At 41.0% G+C, this 20,524-nt stretch overlaps 1 protein-coding gene and 1 long non-coding RNA gene across 4 annotated transcripts in view; one reads left to right on the top strand and one right to left on the bottom strand.

The window, feature by feature from the left end:
- The window catches only part of RORA (RAR related orphan receptor A), a 736,533-nt gene that overhangs the window by 620,030 nt on the left and 95,979 nt on the right, over positions 1–20,524 (top strand). The window contains exon 1 of one of the 3 annotated variants that reach the window (XM_055363160.2): positions 15,947–16,269. The exons of 1 other annotated variant lie outside the window; for it this stretch is intronic. In XM_055363160.2, the coding sequence (XP_055219135.1) occupies positions 16,068–16,269 (202 nt within the window). In that variant the 5' untranslated portion in view covers positions 15,947–16,067. Of the gene's footprint in view, positions 1–15,946; positions 16,270–16,434; positions 16,684–20,524 lie in introns of those variants that run through there. One more of the 3 variants, XM_031002531.3, reaches the window with a different exon arrangement.
- LOC129526999 (uncharacterized) lies at positions 1,811–13,458 on the bottom strand. Its single transcript, XR_008671832.1, has 3 exons — positions 12,848–13,458; positions 10,668–10,732; positions 1,811–8,208 (listed from the first exon to the last, which is right to left on the bottom strand). It is a non-coding gene; the product is annotated as an uncharacterized lncRNA (long non-coding RNA).

Below are 20,524 nucleotides of genomic sequence, written 5' to 3'. Positions count from 1 at the left end.
GGAGGTCAGTTTTAGACTTAATCATAGGAACCCTTCCTTTCTGCTATTGGTAAGCAAATATGAATCAGCCTGCCTAGGCCTCCTGACCATGTGAATGGATGAAATATTAAAATGTACAAGGAAGACTTAATGAAATTAATGAAATACAGGGCCATAAAAATGAAGAGACATAACTGCAAGTATATTCTTAACTTCTAAGGCCAATGTCATGATAGACACGGGGGCCCTTTGTAAACTGTGTGTGTTTCTCGGTCACACAGAAAGGACCAGAGACTGTAACACCCCCATGAGATGACCAGGCTTGGTATATGCTCAACGTCATATGATCCGGTTTACTGTAGATTGTTATGAGGCCTGATTTATTAAAATGTGTTTGGTGATTTATTGGTGACATGTTGTTGAAGAGCCATGCAAATTATCTCTCGTGGCAGGAATGATTAGATAATATAATAATGTATGAACAGAAAGAAAGATAGAAGTGGTGACAAAAAATCTTCTGAAGAAGAAATAAAAAACAGCCTCCTGTTTCCTTTTCAAAGTCCTACCATGGAAAACTTTCCTTACACTTGCCAACCTGTGTTTCTCAAAATATAAACTCTTCAGGAACAGGAAATCAGTTTTCAATACTTAGCATCTTGCAACATGTAGTAAGCACTAGAGTGGGAGTCAGAAACCCCCGTTCAAGCCCCAGCTCTACCATCAGCGGTATGATCTGCTGAACCAGAGGCCTCTTTGAGCTTCACTTACCCTATCTGTGAGTGGGGGTGATTCCTGCCTGCTGGATTTTTGGTCGTTTTTAAGTGTCAAACTTAGCCTTTCAGCTGCATTCTCATTAACAACAACATAATGATAATAACAATAAAATGTAAAAGCAATTTGGAGGTGGCCACAGTGACTTTAATACAAAAAGTATTATTCTGCATCCAGGACAATATGTGGAGTGAAAGAGACAGAACACCCAAAAGCATCTGAGCTCCGCGTCCATGTCTAGGACATTCTCAGCAATCACTTCCCTTTCCTCCGTCTGTGCAGGAGCCGAGAAAATTTATCTCAGGACCCTCAGCTCCTGCCATTGTAGAGTCTGTACGATGTGGATCTAGCCTGGCAGGTGGAGAGGCAGCAGTTTCCATGCCTCTTACAAATTAACTAGTTTTCACGGACGTTTTGCAGCTGCCTTGGAAACAGGCTAGCAGTTTTGAAAAAGAATTGTTGCAGCCAAGAAAAAGGTATCCGTATCATGTGTGTGCATGGATAAAGCATACTTTTAGAAACCTGTCACTTCACCTGCACTGAATGGAAACAACGCCAAGTTGTGTCTATGGCTTTCTTCTTTTTTTCCCATTGAACTTGCTTTAACTGCTAATCTTTCTTTCTCCAGAATTCTGGCAGGTTAAACATTATTATATAAATAGCAATTGCAACAAATACCTTCACAGAATGATGTATAAATAAACTTGAGCCCTGAACACTCATCACTCCAGTAAATATTTACAAAAACATTCTAGCTTTAAATAGGGGGAAAGGGTTGTGTTTGAAGAGTTTTTACTTTATTGATATTTGGCTAATATTAGAATTAAATAAAATACCTGTGTATAATGCAGGTAGCTTCCTATGGAACACGCTTTATTTTTCCAGTATGCTTCAGAACACAGCTTACTGAAACAGGAACACCTAAGTCCTTGAGTGTAAGGTCTTAAATAGTTAGGGTTATTATTTTAGGTATGTATACCATGTCACATTCAAGGCATTATCAGAAAATGAGGTACATCATAAAAAATTAATTTTCTGCAGCGTATTTCTGTAAGTGCCTAAACTAAATCACTTTATAGGGGGAAGGGGAGCTTTCAAAATATATTATGTAAGTCCCTGTCTTCTTAGAGTTCATGGGTTAATACGTCCTTAGTGATTCAAAGTCATTATAACCATTAATTATTATGGTGTGTACAGTATGCTGTAATACAGGATGCACTCAGAAACTCGGCAGGTGTGGTTGGCTCTTTGCCCCTATGCTAAATGGCTCCATGCTGCCATACTTTTTGAGTTCTTATGTCTACCTTTTTATCATTTTTTAAATCTCTTCCTTCAATATTTATTGTTTCTCTTCGCGCCTATGAGCACAAGTCTCTGTTGTGCTTCCAAAATATCTCCGGTATACTGGAAGTTCAGACATCAAGGTTGTCAGAATTATGTCTTACATAAGAGAAAAAAAGCCTCGGAGTAAATATCAAAGGGATGCTTTTTAAAGCACATATACAAACTTTTGGTTCTTGGAGTTTTAGTGGTATCTCTGCTGATCTTTGTTTCTTTCTTTTCTTTTTTCTTTTCTGTTTTTTCGGCTTCTGTCTTCCATTTCACAAGGCTTTCATGTGAGAGATGTCTGATTGAAAAGTATTATAGCAATTGTTTATACTTCTGAGATAGCAGTTCTAATTTAGTATTTCTTTAGATAACCACTTGCCTTACTGGAAACTGCATACCTTCTACTAGTGTTAGTTACAATTTTTGGTGCATAGTCAAGAATAGGACTTTTTCCTTTTAACTATCTTTTTCAAACATTTCACGTAGTGCCTCACCCAAAGTCTGCTCCGAGAAAATATATGATGATTAACTGAGATTTAAAAATAATTATCACACACAAGCTACATACGAATGAAACTTTCTACAAAGTATACTGGTCTTTCATGTTCTAGAAAATGCTTCTGTGCTTTTCACATCTTGGTTTAAAAAAAAACAACAACAAGAAAGACCAAGTTGAGCATAAATGATAAAAATAATTTGTAAAGGAGCTGAAAATAGAACTCTTCGTAGATACCAATTCCAAGTACATTGCAGCTTTCCTATGGGATTATTTTGTTGCTGGAAGAATTTGTAGCTCCTAATTAGGAGCCCTTTAATTCATTCATTCGTTCCAACAATAGCATTTACTGAATGCTTGCTGGGCCCCACCAGGGATGCACAGGCATATCAGACACAATCTCAGGAAACAGACATTTTGGCCAGAATTTGAAGGTTGCTGTGAGTCAGAGCCCAGCTGCCATATGTTAGAAGCATTCCTCCAGTTAAAACTGAAAGCTTTAAAGTGAAGCTTAACTTGTTTTTTCAAGCTAGCCTTGATTCAATTAGAACGATCCCAAATATTTCGTGTTCTGGGAAGAAATCTGGAGAAGTGGTGTCATAATGTTTTCCTGTTCGCTGACAAGTCATTCAGTAGCCCTGTCCAAGATCATTTAAAATAGCCTGGGAATAATCAGAAGTGATGTGCCTCTGCGGAAAACACTTGGAGGATGTCTGTCGGCAAATGATGTTTTAAACCCTAGGTTTGATTTAGAACTGTTGTCAGGTTCCTAATGACGATTTATATGTTTAAAAAACGTCATCTCCAGAAAAGTTAATATAAATGTAAGTTAGGAAACAATGAAAGTTTCCTATAATATAATCATTATTGACTCTGTGGTTTTACTTATCTGTTTTGCTTTGTAGTCAAATATACAAACTTACCTTCTCTCCCTCCCTGCTATTAGCTTGCTTTGTCAGTGAGTCATCATGTTTTGCCTCTATTAAAGACCAATAATCTTAAATCGTATCATTAATCATATCTGATCATCGTAATTTTGTAAGAAAACCATCTGTATAAATTTTGAGTGAAGTAACCTTATGCATTGTTTACGTAGTTTCTTTTCCACTATAGTTTAACATTTAGATTATGTTGTTAGCCTTAGTTATATGTGGGAAGACTGACATAATTTTATTAAAATTATTGGTTTTTATTGCCTTGAAATCCTAAGGGATACAATAGGTTTTTGTAAGAAAGCATTTCAGACAGAATCATAATAAGCTTCTTAACTAAATGTCCTTGTTTGTCTAGGAGTGTTTGAAAGAAAAAAAAAATCTTGTTTCCAGAGAGTACAAACTCTAACTACATTACTGAAGAATTGCTTTTAAACATTCAGGAAGTTTTTTTTGAAATGGAGTAGACAAATTATCAGTTTTCATGGTGACATGTACATAGTATATCGTGTGTAGAACCTTTGACTCTGAAGAACATAGCTAGGTTGACAGAATAACAAAAGATCCACTTCTAAAGTGAAAAATTCTCTTAATTATTTGGGAGCTCTGAGTATATAATGCCAAATACATGGAGAGTTAGCACTATCTGTATGTCCAAATAAACTTCCTGTTCACACTGTTTGTTAGTATATTTTATATGGCTCATACAGTTATAAATGTCTAGTGGTAGGTCATAAACCACTCCAATCCAGTGATTATTGGGTATCAACAGTGTGCCAGATACTAATGGTTTTCATGTTTATTGCCTGACTTTTAAGATCTTAAAAACATCTCTAAAGATAGGTGTTAGTTTTTCAGTTGTACAGGAGAGGAAATTGAAGCTCAAAGAATATAAGTAACTTGTCACCAATCACAAAGCCACTGTTGGAACTAGAATGGAAAACCAGATTTTCCAACTCCAATTCCAGTGCTTTTTCTTCCATACATGCTACTTTCAAAGAAGTATTCACTGATTCAACAAATATTTACTCAACATCTATGTATGCCAGGCACTATGGTAAGCCTTAATGATATAAGGAATACAATGGCGAATAAGACAGGTATGTTTCCTGACTCTAGTGTGGAGAGTCTAAAGAAGAAGGCAGAAAAGATAATAAATGATTTGAAAAGAGGGTGACGAATCAGGTTTACAAAAAGAGAAGAACAAGATGTCTATAGGGCAGTGACATTTAAACTTAGACCATAGAATGGCAAAAAAAAGCAGATAAACAAGGTCAGTCCATTTGCATTACTGGAGGATTTTGTGTTTACAAATTTGCATACTCACTAAAATTTATTTATAACCCCAAAATCAACACTGGGTATGCGGTCATTGGCAGACAAGTATGTGCACACAGCGTCCTAGAACAGGTTCCCCACTGAGGTCCATTGAGGTGATGTTCTGCCCTCTTGTTTCAGCTGTCATATTATAAACAGGTGTCCTTTTTAAAGTCTATTCAATGCCATATTTTTCTAATGTTCGTGCTTTTTTTTTTTTTTGAGACAGAGTCTCGCTCTGTCACCCAGGCTGGAGTGCAGTGGTGCGATCTCGGCTCTCTGCAACCTACGCCTCCCAGGGTCAAACGATTCTCCTGCCTTAGCCTCCTGCGTAGATTACAGGCACGCACCACCATGCCCGGCTAATTTCTTTTGTATTTTCAGTAGAGACGGGGTTTCACCATGTTGGCCAGGCTGGTTTCAAACTCCCGACCTCAGGTGATCCACCCACCTCAGCCTCCCAAAGTGCTGGGATTACAGGCGTGAGCCACCATGCCCCACCCTGTTTGTGCTTTTTGTTGATAAGTCTCACTGTTTAAAATGATCCCCAAGCACAGTGCTTGCTGAAGTGCTGTCTAGTGTTCAAGCGCGAGAAGATTGTGATATGTCTTAATGGAGAAAATACAATGTGTTACATAAGCTGTCTCTAGCCATGAGTTATACTGCTGTTGGCTGCCAGTGCAATGTTACTGAATCTGCAATACATACTAAATAAGATGTCTTTAAATAGAAACACACATAAAACAAAGTTAGGTATTGATCAGTTGACAAAAAAGTTATGAGCACAGACTCACAGAAACTTAACCCTCTATTTCCTCTAGGAGGAATAATTTTGTCTTTTAAAATTCAGTGTTCCTGGGAACTTTATAGAACTTAAGTACTTTGAAGAACTAAAATCAGCAATGAATGGATAAATATTCAACAACACCATGTGCTGGAGAGGATATGGAGCAACTGGAACTCTCATACATTGCTGATAGGAATGCAAAATGGCACAGCTACTCTGGAAACCATCAAGCATTTCTTATAATTAAATGTATATATCCATCCCATATGATCTAACAGTCCCATTCCTAGGTATTTACCAATATAAATGTAAATTTAGGTTCACACCACAGCCTGTACCATGAATATTTATACCAGCTTTATTTTTGATTGCCATAAAATGGAAACAACCCAACTGTCCTTCAATTGAGGAATGAATAAACAAACTGTGGAATGGAATATTACTCAACAATAAAACAGAGCAAATTATTGTACTCAACAACACGGGATGAATCTCAAATGCTTTATGCTAAGTAGAAGAAACCAGTCAACAGGCTGCATAATATACTATTCCACTGAAATAATATTCTTTAAAGGCAAAGCTGTAGGGACACAAAACATCTCTGGTTGCCAGGATTTGGGGTGGAGGGTTGGCTATAAAGGGGCACAGAGGAATACTGGGGGAGAGGGGAATAGAACTGTTCTGTGTCTTTTAATTTAATTGTGGTTAAACAATTAAATGCCTTAGTCACAACTCAAAGAACTGTATCCTAAAAAGGGTGAGTTTTCCAACATGTAAATTATATTTTAATAAGATTAAAAAACTGAGATCTGAAAGACGAATCAAAGTGCAATTCTTCTAGTTTGACACAGTGACATCAGAAAATACCATTAAAATAGAGAGCACTCTATATGTTTTACAGTAGTTCTAGTTGATAAAATACTGTTAGTGTAAAATAACCACTATGTAGTAATTTATGTTATACTGCAAATTGAGCAGCGATCTCTCTGAACATATAAAACATGTTTTCTCTTCTCTTGTTTTGTTACGCCTAAATCTAACATGGTGACAGGAAACAGTTTCTTACTAGTTTTTTGACAAGTGCTGAAATCTGCAAATCATAATATGATTCCAGTATATGCATTATTCATAAGAGGACAAAACTTTTGTTTGATTTGGATTACCCAGTTTAATGGCAGCTGACCTTGGGATAATATAACAAACAAGACAACAGAGCAAATATGATAATATCACTTATCTTGCTTGAATATGATTATTTAATGATAGGCAACTGTCAGAAACAGACAGTTAACTGTTCGTGTCCTTGGAAGCAGAGAGACTTACCATATGCCCTCTTTGAGTGTCTTGAACTCTGATATTTCCCTTTTTTATTCTTCCTTGTTTATAATGGCTTTGCTACATTACCTCTGTTATATTTCAAGGAGCAAAGATGTTGTAAATCAAATCACCATTACATTCTGGTTTATGAAAGTCAGTTTCACCATATAACATGTACCTAACCTTTGAAATAATGGGCGAGTTGGGCTTTCCGAGACTATTACGTACTTAAGGCTTTACAACAAATTCAATAATGCATATCAGTAGTTTCTCAATAATGTATACTGTAGCTAACACAAACAAGTCACTCTTTCTCACTTTTATTATATTTTGAAAATTATTTTACCAATATTTTACTTAAGATGTGTTGTCAAAACATCCCGAGGCTATGTATGTACTGTGTTCTTTTGTAAATAACAAGACTATGCATAACTACAGTCACTTAATAAACGTAGATAACAGCTTACTCAAAGTACATTGAAAATAAATGGCTCTGCTTAAGATTATTAAGCTATCAAAGCCATTTGTTGGGTGATTAAAGTAGGTGAACAAATTGCTATATTATATATGTTGCAAAAACTATGAAAAGAGCAGCAGTGAAACAATTTGGAAAAGTAAAAACAGTAAATATATCTTGTGCTTTTTCTGTAGAATATCATGAACCATGAAATCATTATTTTTTTACCTTTTTAACAGATGTTTCTGGTTTGGAGTCTTTTAGGAATGTCAGCTTTGATTTGTGTATTTTTCAGTTTCCTTGTAATCCTATCTAACATCCATTAACAACATTTAGAGTTGTTTGATTATTCCAAAATACAAAATAAACTTCCCTCAAGAGTTAATTTGGTATGTAGCAAGTGTTTCTTAAACGTACAAATGGCAACATTGTTTTCCAACAGGATAATTACAACCATGTACAGTATGTTTCCTCATTAGTAGTAATTAAATAATTTACTAAATTGTGCAACAATTCATAATGACACATGCTAACCTTGCTCAATTATAGAAGCCAGTGATAAAAGAATTTCTCGCACACATGCCTAGATGTTATTAGGGTAGTACTTCTTGATTTCTGGAGAAGTCAGCTTGCTATTTTTGAAATGCTAAGTAATGCTGAATTGAAGGAAAAATTAATTCAATTTTTGAGAGTTGCAGCATAATGTTTAGGAGTGCACATGCTAGAATCAGTGTACCTGGATTTTTTTCTTATGGTTCCACTGGTTATTGGCCCTGTCCTCCTGGACAAGTCGCTTAATTTCTCTGTGCCCCAGTTTCCTCATCTGTAAAATGAATGTAATAAAAGTACAGAATGTTTTTCCATAAATGAAATGATTTTTAAAAAGAGCATAAAATCAATGCTTGCCACACAGGAAGTTCCAAGGAATAGTTAACCAGTAGGAGAGGTAGTAGCAGCAACAGTAACAGTATTATATAATGATTGGAAAGCCATTTTGATTTCACAAAATTATTTTTGAGGACACAAGGCTTCACTAGATGCTAAAAATCTAACAGGAATTTTGGAACTTCTGACTGGAATGCCTAATTTAATCTACCTCCATCTTACAAAATGTAGGAAGAGATTTTAAGAGAAGAGTGATTTTTTAAAATGTGGATCTAACACATTGAGAAAATTTTAACCTTTTTATTAAAAAAAAAAATACCCAAATCTATTCTTGTTTTAGCGCTCACAACAGACTTCCACAGTGTAGGACTGGACATAAATAATAGATGGACTTCTGAGAGCAGAGAATAGACTTCTGATCAGACACTGTCAGCCCAGATGAATCCCATCCTATAAGCTGGAGCTTAAATGTGAGCATCAAAACCACTATTGACATGTGGCACAACTGTCTGAAATGTCAATAGTTATAAAATGAGTATTTCATAATGCAGAATAATTGATTACTTTGCTTGACTGAACAGGAACATATTTTCCCTGTGAAAGCAAAATAATGCCAGCATTTGCTCCTGGAACGCTCCTAGCTGCGAGATTTGGATTTCCCAATGAAGCCCACGTTACTCTGCAGTCCTTGATCATGCATGACAAAAATAGGGAAAACCATCTGTAACCGCTTATCTTTTCTCCATTATTTGAAAATATATTTTTAAGATAGTTCTTTAAAAAATAAAATATGGCCTATATATGAAGCATCTATATTAATAGAACTGTCTCAGATAATTTTCAGAACTGAAATGGATGAGATACAAAATCAAATAACATTCCATTTATCTTGTTCATCCTAAAATGCTCTGCTTAGCTTTTCACTCTGATGAAATAACATCCATTTCCAGTTTTATTCTTCCTTGGTGTGCTGTGATGTGGAACTCTTTTGCTCTATGTGTTTTATTAAGTGTAATTTAACTTTATGACTATCAAACCAACGATTAATCCTTACAATAAGACTATGAAATAAGCAAGCTGCAAAGAGATTTATTTTCTGAAGCACAATTCCCTTCTTCTACCTCCAATTATTTTTTCAAAAATCATTCTCTGAAAGTGTATAGTTTGCAGAGCTCTGTCCTGGGCACTGTGAGGGAAGGCAGAAGAAATAGCTACAACCTACATTTTGGGCTTTCTCCCCTTCTTATCTGTGTGTATTTTATCTCTGGTAAATGCTCATTATTAGTTTCCTTGAGTGAGAAATGCATTTTCTGTCTCTGTACTTTTACAACTGTGTTCTTTTATTTTCTTTACTTTTTTAAGACAGAGTCTTGCTCTGTCGCCCAGGCTGGAGTGCAGTGGCACGATCTCAGCTCACCGCAGCCTCCGCCTCCCGGATTCAAGTGATTCTCCTGCCTCAGCCTCCCAAGTAGCTGAGATTACAGGCACCTGCCACCACAGCTGGCTAATTTTTGTATTTTTAGGAGAGATGGGGTTTCGCCATGTTGGCCAGGCTGATCTCAATCTCCTGACCTCAGGTGATCTGCCCACCTTGGCCTCCCAAAGTGCTGGGATTACAGGCGTGAGCCACAGCACCCAGCCTGTACTTTTACAACTGTGTTCTATCGTCCTTCTAAGAGGCTCTTCATTTTTACTTCTATCCACCAAGATGTGATTTGGCCTTCAAGGTCTAGCTCAAATCTCCTTCATGAAGTCCTCCTTCTCTTAAAGTTTCAGATGAACCCCACACACAGTAACCACTCTTATTCTTGACTTACATGGTACTTTATTTCTGGAACACTTCGAGTATGTGCCACACATTCTGCCTTACATTATAAGCATTGCGTTTATTTTCCTACTAGATTGCAAGCTCCTTGGAGGATAGACTGATACCTTGATTTTTGTCCTTTCCTCTCGACGTACTAGCACAGTGTAATGCACACAGAAGGTGTTTAGTCATTGGTCATTGGATGGGAACTTTCTCTCCTATAGGAAATAAGACATAAAAAGCCTGCTAGACCACAGGGCCTCTTAGGCCAATGGACAATTTAATTCTTATCCATCTTTGTGTCCTCAGTACTTAGCAGGTGCTTAATAAATACAGTTGATCCCTGAACAATGTAGGGTTTAAAAGTGCTGACCCCCTTGTAGTAAAAAATCTGCATATAACTTTTGAATCCCCCATAACTTAACTACTAATAGCCTACTGTTGACTAGAAGCCTTGCCAATAAAATAGGCAATCAATTAACATATATTTTGTATGTTATATGTATTATATATTGTATTCTTACAATAAAGTAACATAGAAAAAATAAAATGTTATGAAGAAAATCATAAGGAAGAGAAATTATGCTTACTATTCATTAAGTGGAAGTGGATTGTCATAAAGGTCTTCATCCTTATTGTCTTCACAGTGAGTAGGCTGAGGAGGAAAAAAGGGTTAGTCTTACTGTCTCAGGGGTGGCAGAAGCGGAAGAAAATTCTCATATAAGTGAACCTACACATGTCAAATCTGTGTTGTTCAAGGGTCAACTATACTTGTTTTATATACACGACACACACACACGAGTTTCAAAATTGTAGAACGCTCAGCAAAAGTGCATGCGGAGAAACATTTCAACAAATTTTGATTAAGGGTTAACATTTTATGTCAGGCACAGGTGCTGTGTGTGTAACAATGTAAGGGTGTGATGATGTAAGGGGTGGTGATGGCAGTTCCACTTGTAAGCTCTACTGAGAGATATCACTTTTTCCTTTCTGTATACTGTTTAATCCTCCTAGTGGCCCTACAAGGCTCTACTCTCCTTATTTGACGTATGGTGAAACAAAGGTTTGCTCAAGCTCATACAGCTACTGAGTGGGATGTAGGTTGGTTTTGAGCCCAACTTCATCTAATGCCAAAGCCCATTCCACCATACCATGGAGTTCAAGCAAACAAAGAAGGCTTCTTGGAGAAGTAAGCAGATATGGCACAGCATAGAGAAAGGGAAGAAAGTGTTCCCGAAAAGTGGATGGGGAATGATTCTGAAAGCAGTCACAGGATGTTCGAGTGGTAGGGGCCCGTTGCAGTCAGTTCCTACTCCATCAGGCTACAGTTGAGGGGCCTGGTGTCCTGAAAGGTAAAATGGCTTGCCTGATGTGATGTAGAAAGCTAATGACAAGTGTGAAACTATCCTGGACCCAAGATTCCAGATTCTGAGTTCACTTGTATTTCTTGCGTTCGCTTACGTATATATATATATGTAGAGTGTGTGTGTGTGTGTGTATCTCCTGTACCACTGCCAGGTATAGGAATGGGGTGAGGACACAGCATGGGGACATAAAGGAATGGAGGTCCCTCTTGGCCTTGGTTTGCATTTCTCCCCTTCCTGCCTTGACTGGTGTGTGTGTAGTGAGGCACCTGCCACCCACCTATTCTGTGGAGGTTGCTCAGCTCTGTATGCCTGTGAACTTTACCCTTTTCCTTATTGTGGTGATTACAAAACATAAGCCAGTCCTCTGAATTTCCTAATAAGTGTATGAAATATATGGTTCCAGAAATCCCAGAAGCCCTGCACCATTGTCTCCATTTAGTCAAATCTTTCACCTCCAACATCCCATTACACTAATAGCCACACTAATGATTTGCAGTCATCTATCAACTGTTAGTGAGTGGCAGAGTGCTGCGCAAACATCTTTTCAATGGGCAACCAGACATGTTACACCTTCAGGAATGTTTGGACCGACTCATGGAACGCTACAGTTTTCAGAGCACAGGTCAGCTGATTTGTGACCTTCTCAAAATCAGGGCTACTGTCTTATTCTTGTTCGATTATCCATCACAGTGTCAGTATAATACCTACTCAGTAAGTGTGGCTGATTATGAGAAATATGTGTATGTGTGTGTGGGTGGGAGTGTGTAAAATTGTAGGTGTCTCTTGCCACCCAAATGTAGTCTATTTCACCATATTTCATGAACTACGCATATGTATACATACATGCATATTTCAATCTACATCTATATTCATTTTAAAATCATGAATAAGGCAGATAAACCACATTAATCCACTTGTCCCGTCCCCCTTTATACTCATAAACAGCAGAGCTTCTTGTCTTACTGTTGGCTTCTGGGTCTCACCAGTATTACTCCATTTGTAAGTGTTCCTTTATGAGAAACTGGCTCCTTCTGGACTCATATTTAAGCAAGGCTGTGATCTCTTCTAGGTTAGTTTGTGACGTGTCCATAGCTTCCCAAGTATCCTTGCTTTAGAACTCTCTGGGTCTGACCCTATTGTGTTTATAGGAAACTTGGTCCCCTGGCTCTATGTCAACCAGAATGGCTCAACTCCTAAAGGTCACAGTGCAGTGGTGGCTAAGGATTCCATTGAATCAAGCTGCCTAGGACCACATTAACCTTTCACTGATCCCTTTCTTGTTCAGCTATAACAAAATTAATTGAATTAGCAAGCAGATGCACACTGGAGAGAGAGATGCAGGGCCTGGGTGAGACAAAACCAAAATGCTGTGCCTCACATGCATCAGCAAACTTTGAAATCACCTTTGTCCTAGGAGCCACTTGCAGATTCGGGATAAGTTTGCCAGTCCACTGGTTTGTTGTTCTCCCCAATAGCATTACATCTGTGATTTGGGGTGGCAAATTATGAGATCAGAACTTGTGTGGTGAAAAACAAAATATACTCTCATAAAGTCAAGTATCATTTATTTAAACTGTAACATAGGAAGATTGGCACCAATTTACTAGTGATACTACAGTCTAGACTCCTGCAAAAATGCACCCATCTTTTCCCCTAGGTGTTTTTGGGAACAACTTGGCATTAGAAGTGTCTCTTTACTTTCTCAGTAAGTGGCAGACTCAGTGTGGAACCCAGCACACAGGAACACCACGTGGGGCTGTGACCATCCTGGGAGACTCTGAGATGAGTTACATGTGTTTATAAGTATGTTGTGTGCCTTCTTTTTCTGAGATTAGTCAACAGAAACCTTTGAGCTGCAAATTAATATATAACAAACTCCCATTCCTGGTAAAGAAGTCCCATTCTCTTTAATTATCTTCATGTAAGCAATATTACTTTTTTTTTTTTCAGAACACTTGGTAAAAAGAAAAAGAAAGAATATGTTCCTTAGCACTGTGTTCTCTCTCACAGTCGGCACTCATAAGCATTTATTTAATAAAATCCAAACGATTATTCCTACATATTTATTGCATTTTAATATTTTATTGTATTTCTACATGATTGTATTTTTTTTTTCTCCTTGAGACAGATTATTGCTCTGTCGCCCAGGCTGGAGTGCAGTGGTGTGATCTCAGCTCACTGCAACCTCAACTTCCTGGGTTCAAGTAATTCTTATGCCTCAGCCTCGCGAGTAGTAGCTGGGATTACAGGCATGCACCACCACGCCTGGCTAATTTTTGTATTTTTGTAGAGATGGGGTTTCACCATGTTGCCCAGGTTGGTCTTGAACTCCTGACCTCAAGTGATCCACCCGCCTTGACCTCTCAAAGTGCTGGGATTACAGGCATGAGCCACCATGCCCGGCTTTTACATGATTGTATTTTAATATACAGTGGGTAAAAGTTTGTGCTAAAATGTATCATTTATGGCTCCAATTTGGTATTATTGAAGGGAGATGTCCCTTCAATATGGGAGATGTTCCCTTTTACTCCTGACTGATTTGTTTGGTTGGGGCCTTATAATGTCATAGAAAATGTGCATTTTGAGTGGTTAAAAAAAAAACAGCCTATAGCTTTTACTCTCAAAGAGCTTTGTGTTAATATAAAGAACAGTAATATAACCTGGGTTAAAAGCTGAAGACATTTAATAGAGGCATGTATTACAAATAGCATCTAGCTACATTGGAAGGTTAGGACTTCATATCTGAAATTCTGTTGCTCATTAGTTGTAGGAAGTGAATGAAATACATCTCTAAAGGGCAAGGTCAGTATTACATTATTCTGGAAATGTCTTTGTTGAATAAATGTGTAAATATTTCAGATAAGTACTTGAGATTATATTTCTATTGGGGACATATCTATAGAATGAATGATTCTACTTATAACTGCAGGAGCAGATGTCATGTTACATGTTGTTCCCAATGACTGATTTCATTTGAAATGATCTGGAAATAAATACTGATTACTAGTGATGTCAGATTATTCACCTTGGAGTCAGATGTCTCACAGGCATGCTAGAGCTAATAGATTTGGTTATTGTGAAAACATTGTTTTCTAAAGCAGGATACTGTTTTAAAGTAGCATTGTGAATTATCCGAGTTGTATATCTGGGTTCACTTGCATTGAGTAGGGAAGAACATACTTACCAGGATGCAGTCTCCGATGGTTTTCCATCCTTTAACGATACAAAAGAAAGAAAATTGTACCTGGGACCTGCTTATAGGATAGCTTGGCATTAGTCGTTAGCACAAGGGAAATCAATAACCAAATGTGAATGATGGTGTCAGTGTAACTGAGGGGCGTTGCCTCATTGGGAGATATAGTTGCATCATAGGAACGTGGTGTGATTTAATTTCATAATTGTAAACATTACGGTGGGTATGGTTGATTCATTTGAAACTCTTGTCCACTTTGCTATGGCTGGACAGCTGAGTTAACATGGGTAGGTCTTGGGTTCACATTTTTATAATTTCTTTTCTTTGTAGTTTTTTTTGGGGGGAAAATCTTTAAGAGAAAAAGCTGTATTGGAATGAATTTATCTGAAATCAAACTTTTATAAAGCCATGGCTTGACTGAAGGACAACGAACTTTATTGACCTTCTAAATCAGAGCGCCGTATAAATGTTTGGAAGACTCAATTTTGCCTTGAAAGGGGGCTGGGGAGGGAGTGTATGAATCCTTGTTTTCTACAGTGCTGATTATTTGCTTGTGTTTTAAATTGTGGCCCAACTCAGGGGCAAGAGCAACTCACTTACATGGAGAAAAAAATATGCTAGAATTATCCTTGCTTAATCATCATGAATGCAACAGCTAACAGCCATCTGATATTTTAAGTTGTGCGTGGCAACAGACCAACAGAAAAGCAAGCAGAATGAAATTTCGTGAAGGAACCGCAATAGGTACGCAAACTTGGCTTTTCAGAATTTTTTTCTGTTATGCTCGGTACTATAGACAACCTGACCAAAGTTTTAAACAATGCAGACTCTGGGTATGTAGCATCTGAAATTCATCGTAAAGAGATTGATCTGTAAAATAATAACGTCATGATTTACAGTTCCATAAGGACAGTAAAAAGAATTAAGCTTCAAAGTTTAGAGGGAATTAAGTCTTAGTCGCATGTTAAAATGTACAAAGTTCACCTTCAGAGGTCTTTATTTTCTGTCAGAATTACCACAGTGTTTCATTTTTAGGGTATGAAAACGATAGCTTTTCCTACTTGTAGATGGGTTCTCTGGAGAGATACGGAAGAGCCTGGGAATTTAGCGGCTCAAATCAGCTGGCAACTGGAGTTCATTTAGGTGATTCACATACAATCTCCGGCTTTCCTTGCAGGTATCAGTGGTCTTGGACGCGGGGAAGGGGGTTGGGGGGGACAGGTGTAGACCAGGACCTTGGTTATTGGTATAACTGCCAATATCCAAGGGTTGCCAAGGGTTGGGTGGGCGGAGTTCCCCCGCCCAGGCCGAGTCTCTCCAGAAAGACTTCGGAGGAGCTTACTCCACTCCCCGGACGGTCCCAGTGGCTTCGTTCTCCACGGCCCAGAAGGGGGCCGTACCTTCCGATTAGAGCTGGGGCGCTCTAGGAAATGAGGGTGACCGTAGCTCCCCAGACCAAACCTGTCTTTTCCACCAACGAGCTGGCGCATTTATCGCCCCCGAGTGCTCCGGCCAGCCAGCGGGAGAGTGGCGTCGGGTTGCGAGCCTCTTGCCCCACCGAGTCGGGGGAGAAAGTGGTCAGAGGCGCGTTCCGCGGGGCGCTGCGTGCAGAAAAGCGACCGGCGGCCACAGGTGATCCCGAAGGCGAGGGGAAGGCGGGCGCCCGGGCGAGGGCCCGGGACGCGGGAGGGCAGGCTCGGCCGGGGTGGGCCAGCAGAGCCGCCGCTGCTACTCACCTGCCCGCGGGGGCGGGGCGGGGCGCGGCGCTGGGGCGCGCCTGCCTCCCGCCTCCCGCCTCCCGCCCCGGGAGGAAGCGGAGGGGCGCGGTGTAAACAGAGCGGCGGCCGTGATGTCAGCCGGTCACATGGAGCCTCTTATGGCTCGGGATGGCTCTCGGCGGGCGGGCAGCTGCGGCAGCTGCTGCTGTGGCTCGGGCGGCGGCGGCGCGGCGGCGGCAGAGGGGGCTCCGGGGTCGGACCATCCGCTCTCCCTGCGCTCTCCGCACCGCGGCTTAAATGATGTATTTTGTGATCGCAGCGATGAAAGGTGAGCCCGGGCGCCCCGCCGGGGCCGGGTGGGCTGGCGGCTCCGGGGGGCGGGGAGGAGGGCGCGCAGGGGGAGGGGTGGGCGCGCCTGCCCGAACGCACGTACTGCCCGGGGCTCGGCGCGGGGGCCCCGCCAGGGCCTTCTGGGCCACCGCCGCGGCGCCACCTGAGCCCGGCCACGGGATCGGCCTGCCTCCAATTGGGCAAAGGCGCACAGGGTGGATCCCCCTCTGCTGCCCCCTCCGGCTCCTGTCAGTCTCTTGGGTCCGCTTGGCACCCGGCGGGTCTCCCAAAAGAAAGTTTGCCGGGAGTCGCCGCGCTTCGGAAAGGAAGGGGAGGGTCTGCGGAGTTCAGAGGAAGCCGGGGACGCCCGCGGCCGGTCCCCAGGGCCCGCACCCGGGACAGCTCCGGCCTAGGTCGGGGAGGCGCCGCGGCCGGGCAGGGCCGTGCGTGCGCGTTGTCGCGATGTCATCCCCGGGGACTGGTCAGCGCCCCAGGCCTTGCGCCCTCCCCCTGCGGCCCCGAGCGCCTCAGCGGCCGCCGGCCGGGCAACAGCCGTAGGTCCGCGCTGTGTCCCGCCGCGGCCACTTCCGAAAGCGCGCGGGCCGGAGCGAGACGGGCGCCTCGGGCGTGCCAAGACGCTCTCGGCGGCCCAGGGAGCCGCGGCGCACCCCGCTTGACACTTTGGCTGGTGGATGGAGGTGGGGAGGAACTCGGCAGCCCACGGGATCCGCGGGCAGGGGCGGAGGTTAGACCGTGGTGAGGGCCGACGGGCGCGGGTTAGTCGCGGCCAATCCTGCCGGGCGGCCCGGCCTTCCGCCCTCATCAGGACTCCGTGGCCGGGCCGGGGGCGGGAGGGGAGGGGGATCTGGTTGGAGGGAGGACTGGCTCTAGGTCCTCTCAGGTGAGAAGGAGAGAAACCGTGGCAAGTCAGGGAACTTTCTGATGGGAAAGCTAAAGTTTGGAGGTGTGCAGGAAGTCGCCCGTGCTGCCGGAGAAACCGAGACTCGCTCTTGGGACGGTTGCAAACAGCTCCGGAGAAACTCAGCCCGCAGCACGCCGCCCGCCGCCCGCTGCCCGCCGCCCGCCGCCCGCTTGTGCGCCCGCAGGTTCCTCGCCGTGGATAATCTGCCCGAGCGGCTTCGCAGGCCCGGCCGCCAGGCTTGGGGATTTAGAGCCCCATCTGTTTGCGGCGGACGCGGCTTCCCTAATGCGCAGCAACTGTGCAGACCCAGACTGTCCTGCGGGTCCTACCCACCCGTGCGGGTGCCAAGCGCTTGTTAAACGTTTGCTAGTTTGGGGTTTTGTTGCAATCTGGAATGAAGGACACCAGTTCGGTATCTGCGCTGGTTTTACTTTCGGATCACCGAGCTTTGCCTTTCTTCACTAGAGATTGGGTGGCATCTCTTTTATTAATTATTAACAGGCCGAAACGTACTGGACGTTAAGATGAGCTGCTTGAGATGAAATCTTTCTATATATAATGTGCCCACAGCAAATTTTCTCTTTTCCCCTGTGGCTTGAGGGAAATGGAATTTAATCATTTTTAGAATATGTAATTCATATAAGTAAAAGAGAGGAAACCTCCCGTGATCCGCGCTCTTAAGCACTTAAAATTATTTGGGAGGAAAAATTATTAAGATTTCTTATCGACTTCTTATGTTAAAAAATCTATTCTCCCCCACCCCCCCAAAAAAACTTTTATGCTAGTCCTGCATTTCATTAGCCCTGTAAGTGTGAAACGTCTTAAATGCCCTCTGCAGTTAAAGCATTTTTTGTCTTTAAATTATAAAATAGATTTTGCTATTTGGAAGATGTCAATGCCAGTCTTTATCCACTTTGTCTAACATAATTTGTGTTGATTGGAGGAAAGGCAAGAGGCTGAGACATTTTAAACTGCTTTCTCCCCTAATGAACAGTAACGACCCACCAAAAAAAAGGAAAGTACGTTTTAATATTTTGATTTAAAGTTGATGTTTCCTAGTACATAGGCTTTTGCTTTTGTAATTCTACAAAGTGAAGTTCCATACTATCCCTTCCTAATAGAATAATGAGAATCACACACGCTACCCCCACACTTGGAGTGACCTCTGTCCGCCATAAAATAATAGTTTCATAGTATGGTGCTTTGAAAAAAGTGCCTCAGAAGTACTGGCAATGCAATTTTTCTATAAACTCAGCTGCCTGAAAGAGAGAGAGAGAGAGATAGGTAGAGGAAGAGGGAGAGAGAATGCATCTGAACAATTAGAATATTTCACTCCCAATATCATAATATCCTGAATTTTAATGGGATTATCTTGCTTTGGTGCAAACTTAAGCTGAAAGAGAAAATAGTTTGTGGGGAAGTGAGGAATGCTGTAAATGTTTCCATATCAGATTTAGAGGAAAAAACTGGCTTAGAATCTTATTAAATACTTCCCTATTGCTTCTCAGTTTTAATAGTTAAATTGGTTCCATGTGTAAGACAGTTTGTATAACTAGATTTTTCGTGCAAAACAGAAATACTGTTTACAATATAGCTTTTTGGTATGTGGATGCATGTGGACAAGGGAGGAGAAAACAAGCCACCATAAAAGAAAGATTCTCTTTGTTGGCTGATTTACTGATGTTTTTTAAACATCAGTAAATCAGGCCCTTTGAACTCACCAAAGAAGAAAATCCTTCCTCTGCATTAGTTGTCAAATAAGTTTAGGCTTAGTTTCATGCTCAAATGTAATAAATCTTCATTTGAGCAACTCTAGTCTCATCCTTCAATTTTGCTTTTGTTTAATTAACAACAAAATTCCAATACCATTTGGATTGCTTCTTGGGCAAAGGGAGAGAGCCAGCTGTAACATTTATAATCGGGGGAGCACTTGTTCTGCTCATCATAAAAGTGCATTGGCCAGATGTCACGCGGCAGCGGAGTACTGAAAGGAAATGTAAGACGTTCATCAGTTTCAGTAGATGATATACCCCTTTGCTTCATATGAGTGCTCAGCCTGTGTTCGTGTAAATGGAGTTATAAGAGCACAGGGAGGCTTAAAGGGAATTTCTGGCCCATAGATTCTTTGTCCAGCCTGATTCATGTGCAAATGCAAGACTCCTCACCACTTTGAAAATACTGTATGTGCTGGTAGTATGTCCAACTCTAATAAATACGATTCTGTAGTTTTGAAGAACTTGGCCTTTCTTTTTCCGAAATGAAACTGGAATTCGATCTCTGATCTCATTGTAAGGACCCATTGCCTGGTATCCCTTCACTGGGATTTTTGTACCATTTTTGTTACCTGTGATGGGAAGGATTGGGAGAAGGTGATGGCTGGATCTTGAAAAGAGAAAACCCAAATGGTTGCCACTACTGAGCAGAGTACTTATCTGGCAAGAAGGGATCAGTTCTTTTAAAGACAAAGAGGATTTCTGAATCCATTTATCCATGGGAGGAGGGAGAAGCCTGGACCCTCCATGAAGTAGAGAGTATTTTAAAAGCACCATTTTCATGGGCAGCCTCTTGATTTCATATATTTCAATCACGTTACTTGAGATACAAAGCAGCAGCATGCACAAGTAAACCCTTTTGCCCACGATTTGAATTGAGAACCATATAATTTATTTAATGCTGCCCAGTCATGAAATAATGTAATTTCTAAACAGAAATAGTCATTTAAAAATATACAGTATGTCATCTAAACCTTAGCTCTTTAATATGTAGTAGATACACTTGTAAATATATTAATAATTCTCATTAGTCTCCTTTTTCTCCTATCTTTCCCTCCCACTCAAGTGAAACACAATAAAAGTGGATGAGATCAGCAAGGTGACAATTGCAAAGCACCTACAATAGCACCCAGCCACTTTGTTAT

The sequence above is a fragment of the Gorilla gorilla genome, chromosome 16 (assembly GCF_029281585.2).
Source record: "Gorilla gorilla gorilla isolate KB3781 chromosome 16, NHGRI_mGorGor1-v2.1_pri, whole genome shotgun sequence".
Lineage (NCBI taxonomy): Eukaryota > Metazoa > Chordata > Mammalia > Primates > Hominidae > Gorilla > Gorilla gorilla.
The sequence above is the reverse complement of the archived record's forward strand: the minus strand, read 5'-3'. Positions and strand labels throughout refer to the sequence as shown.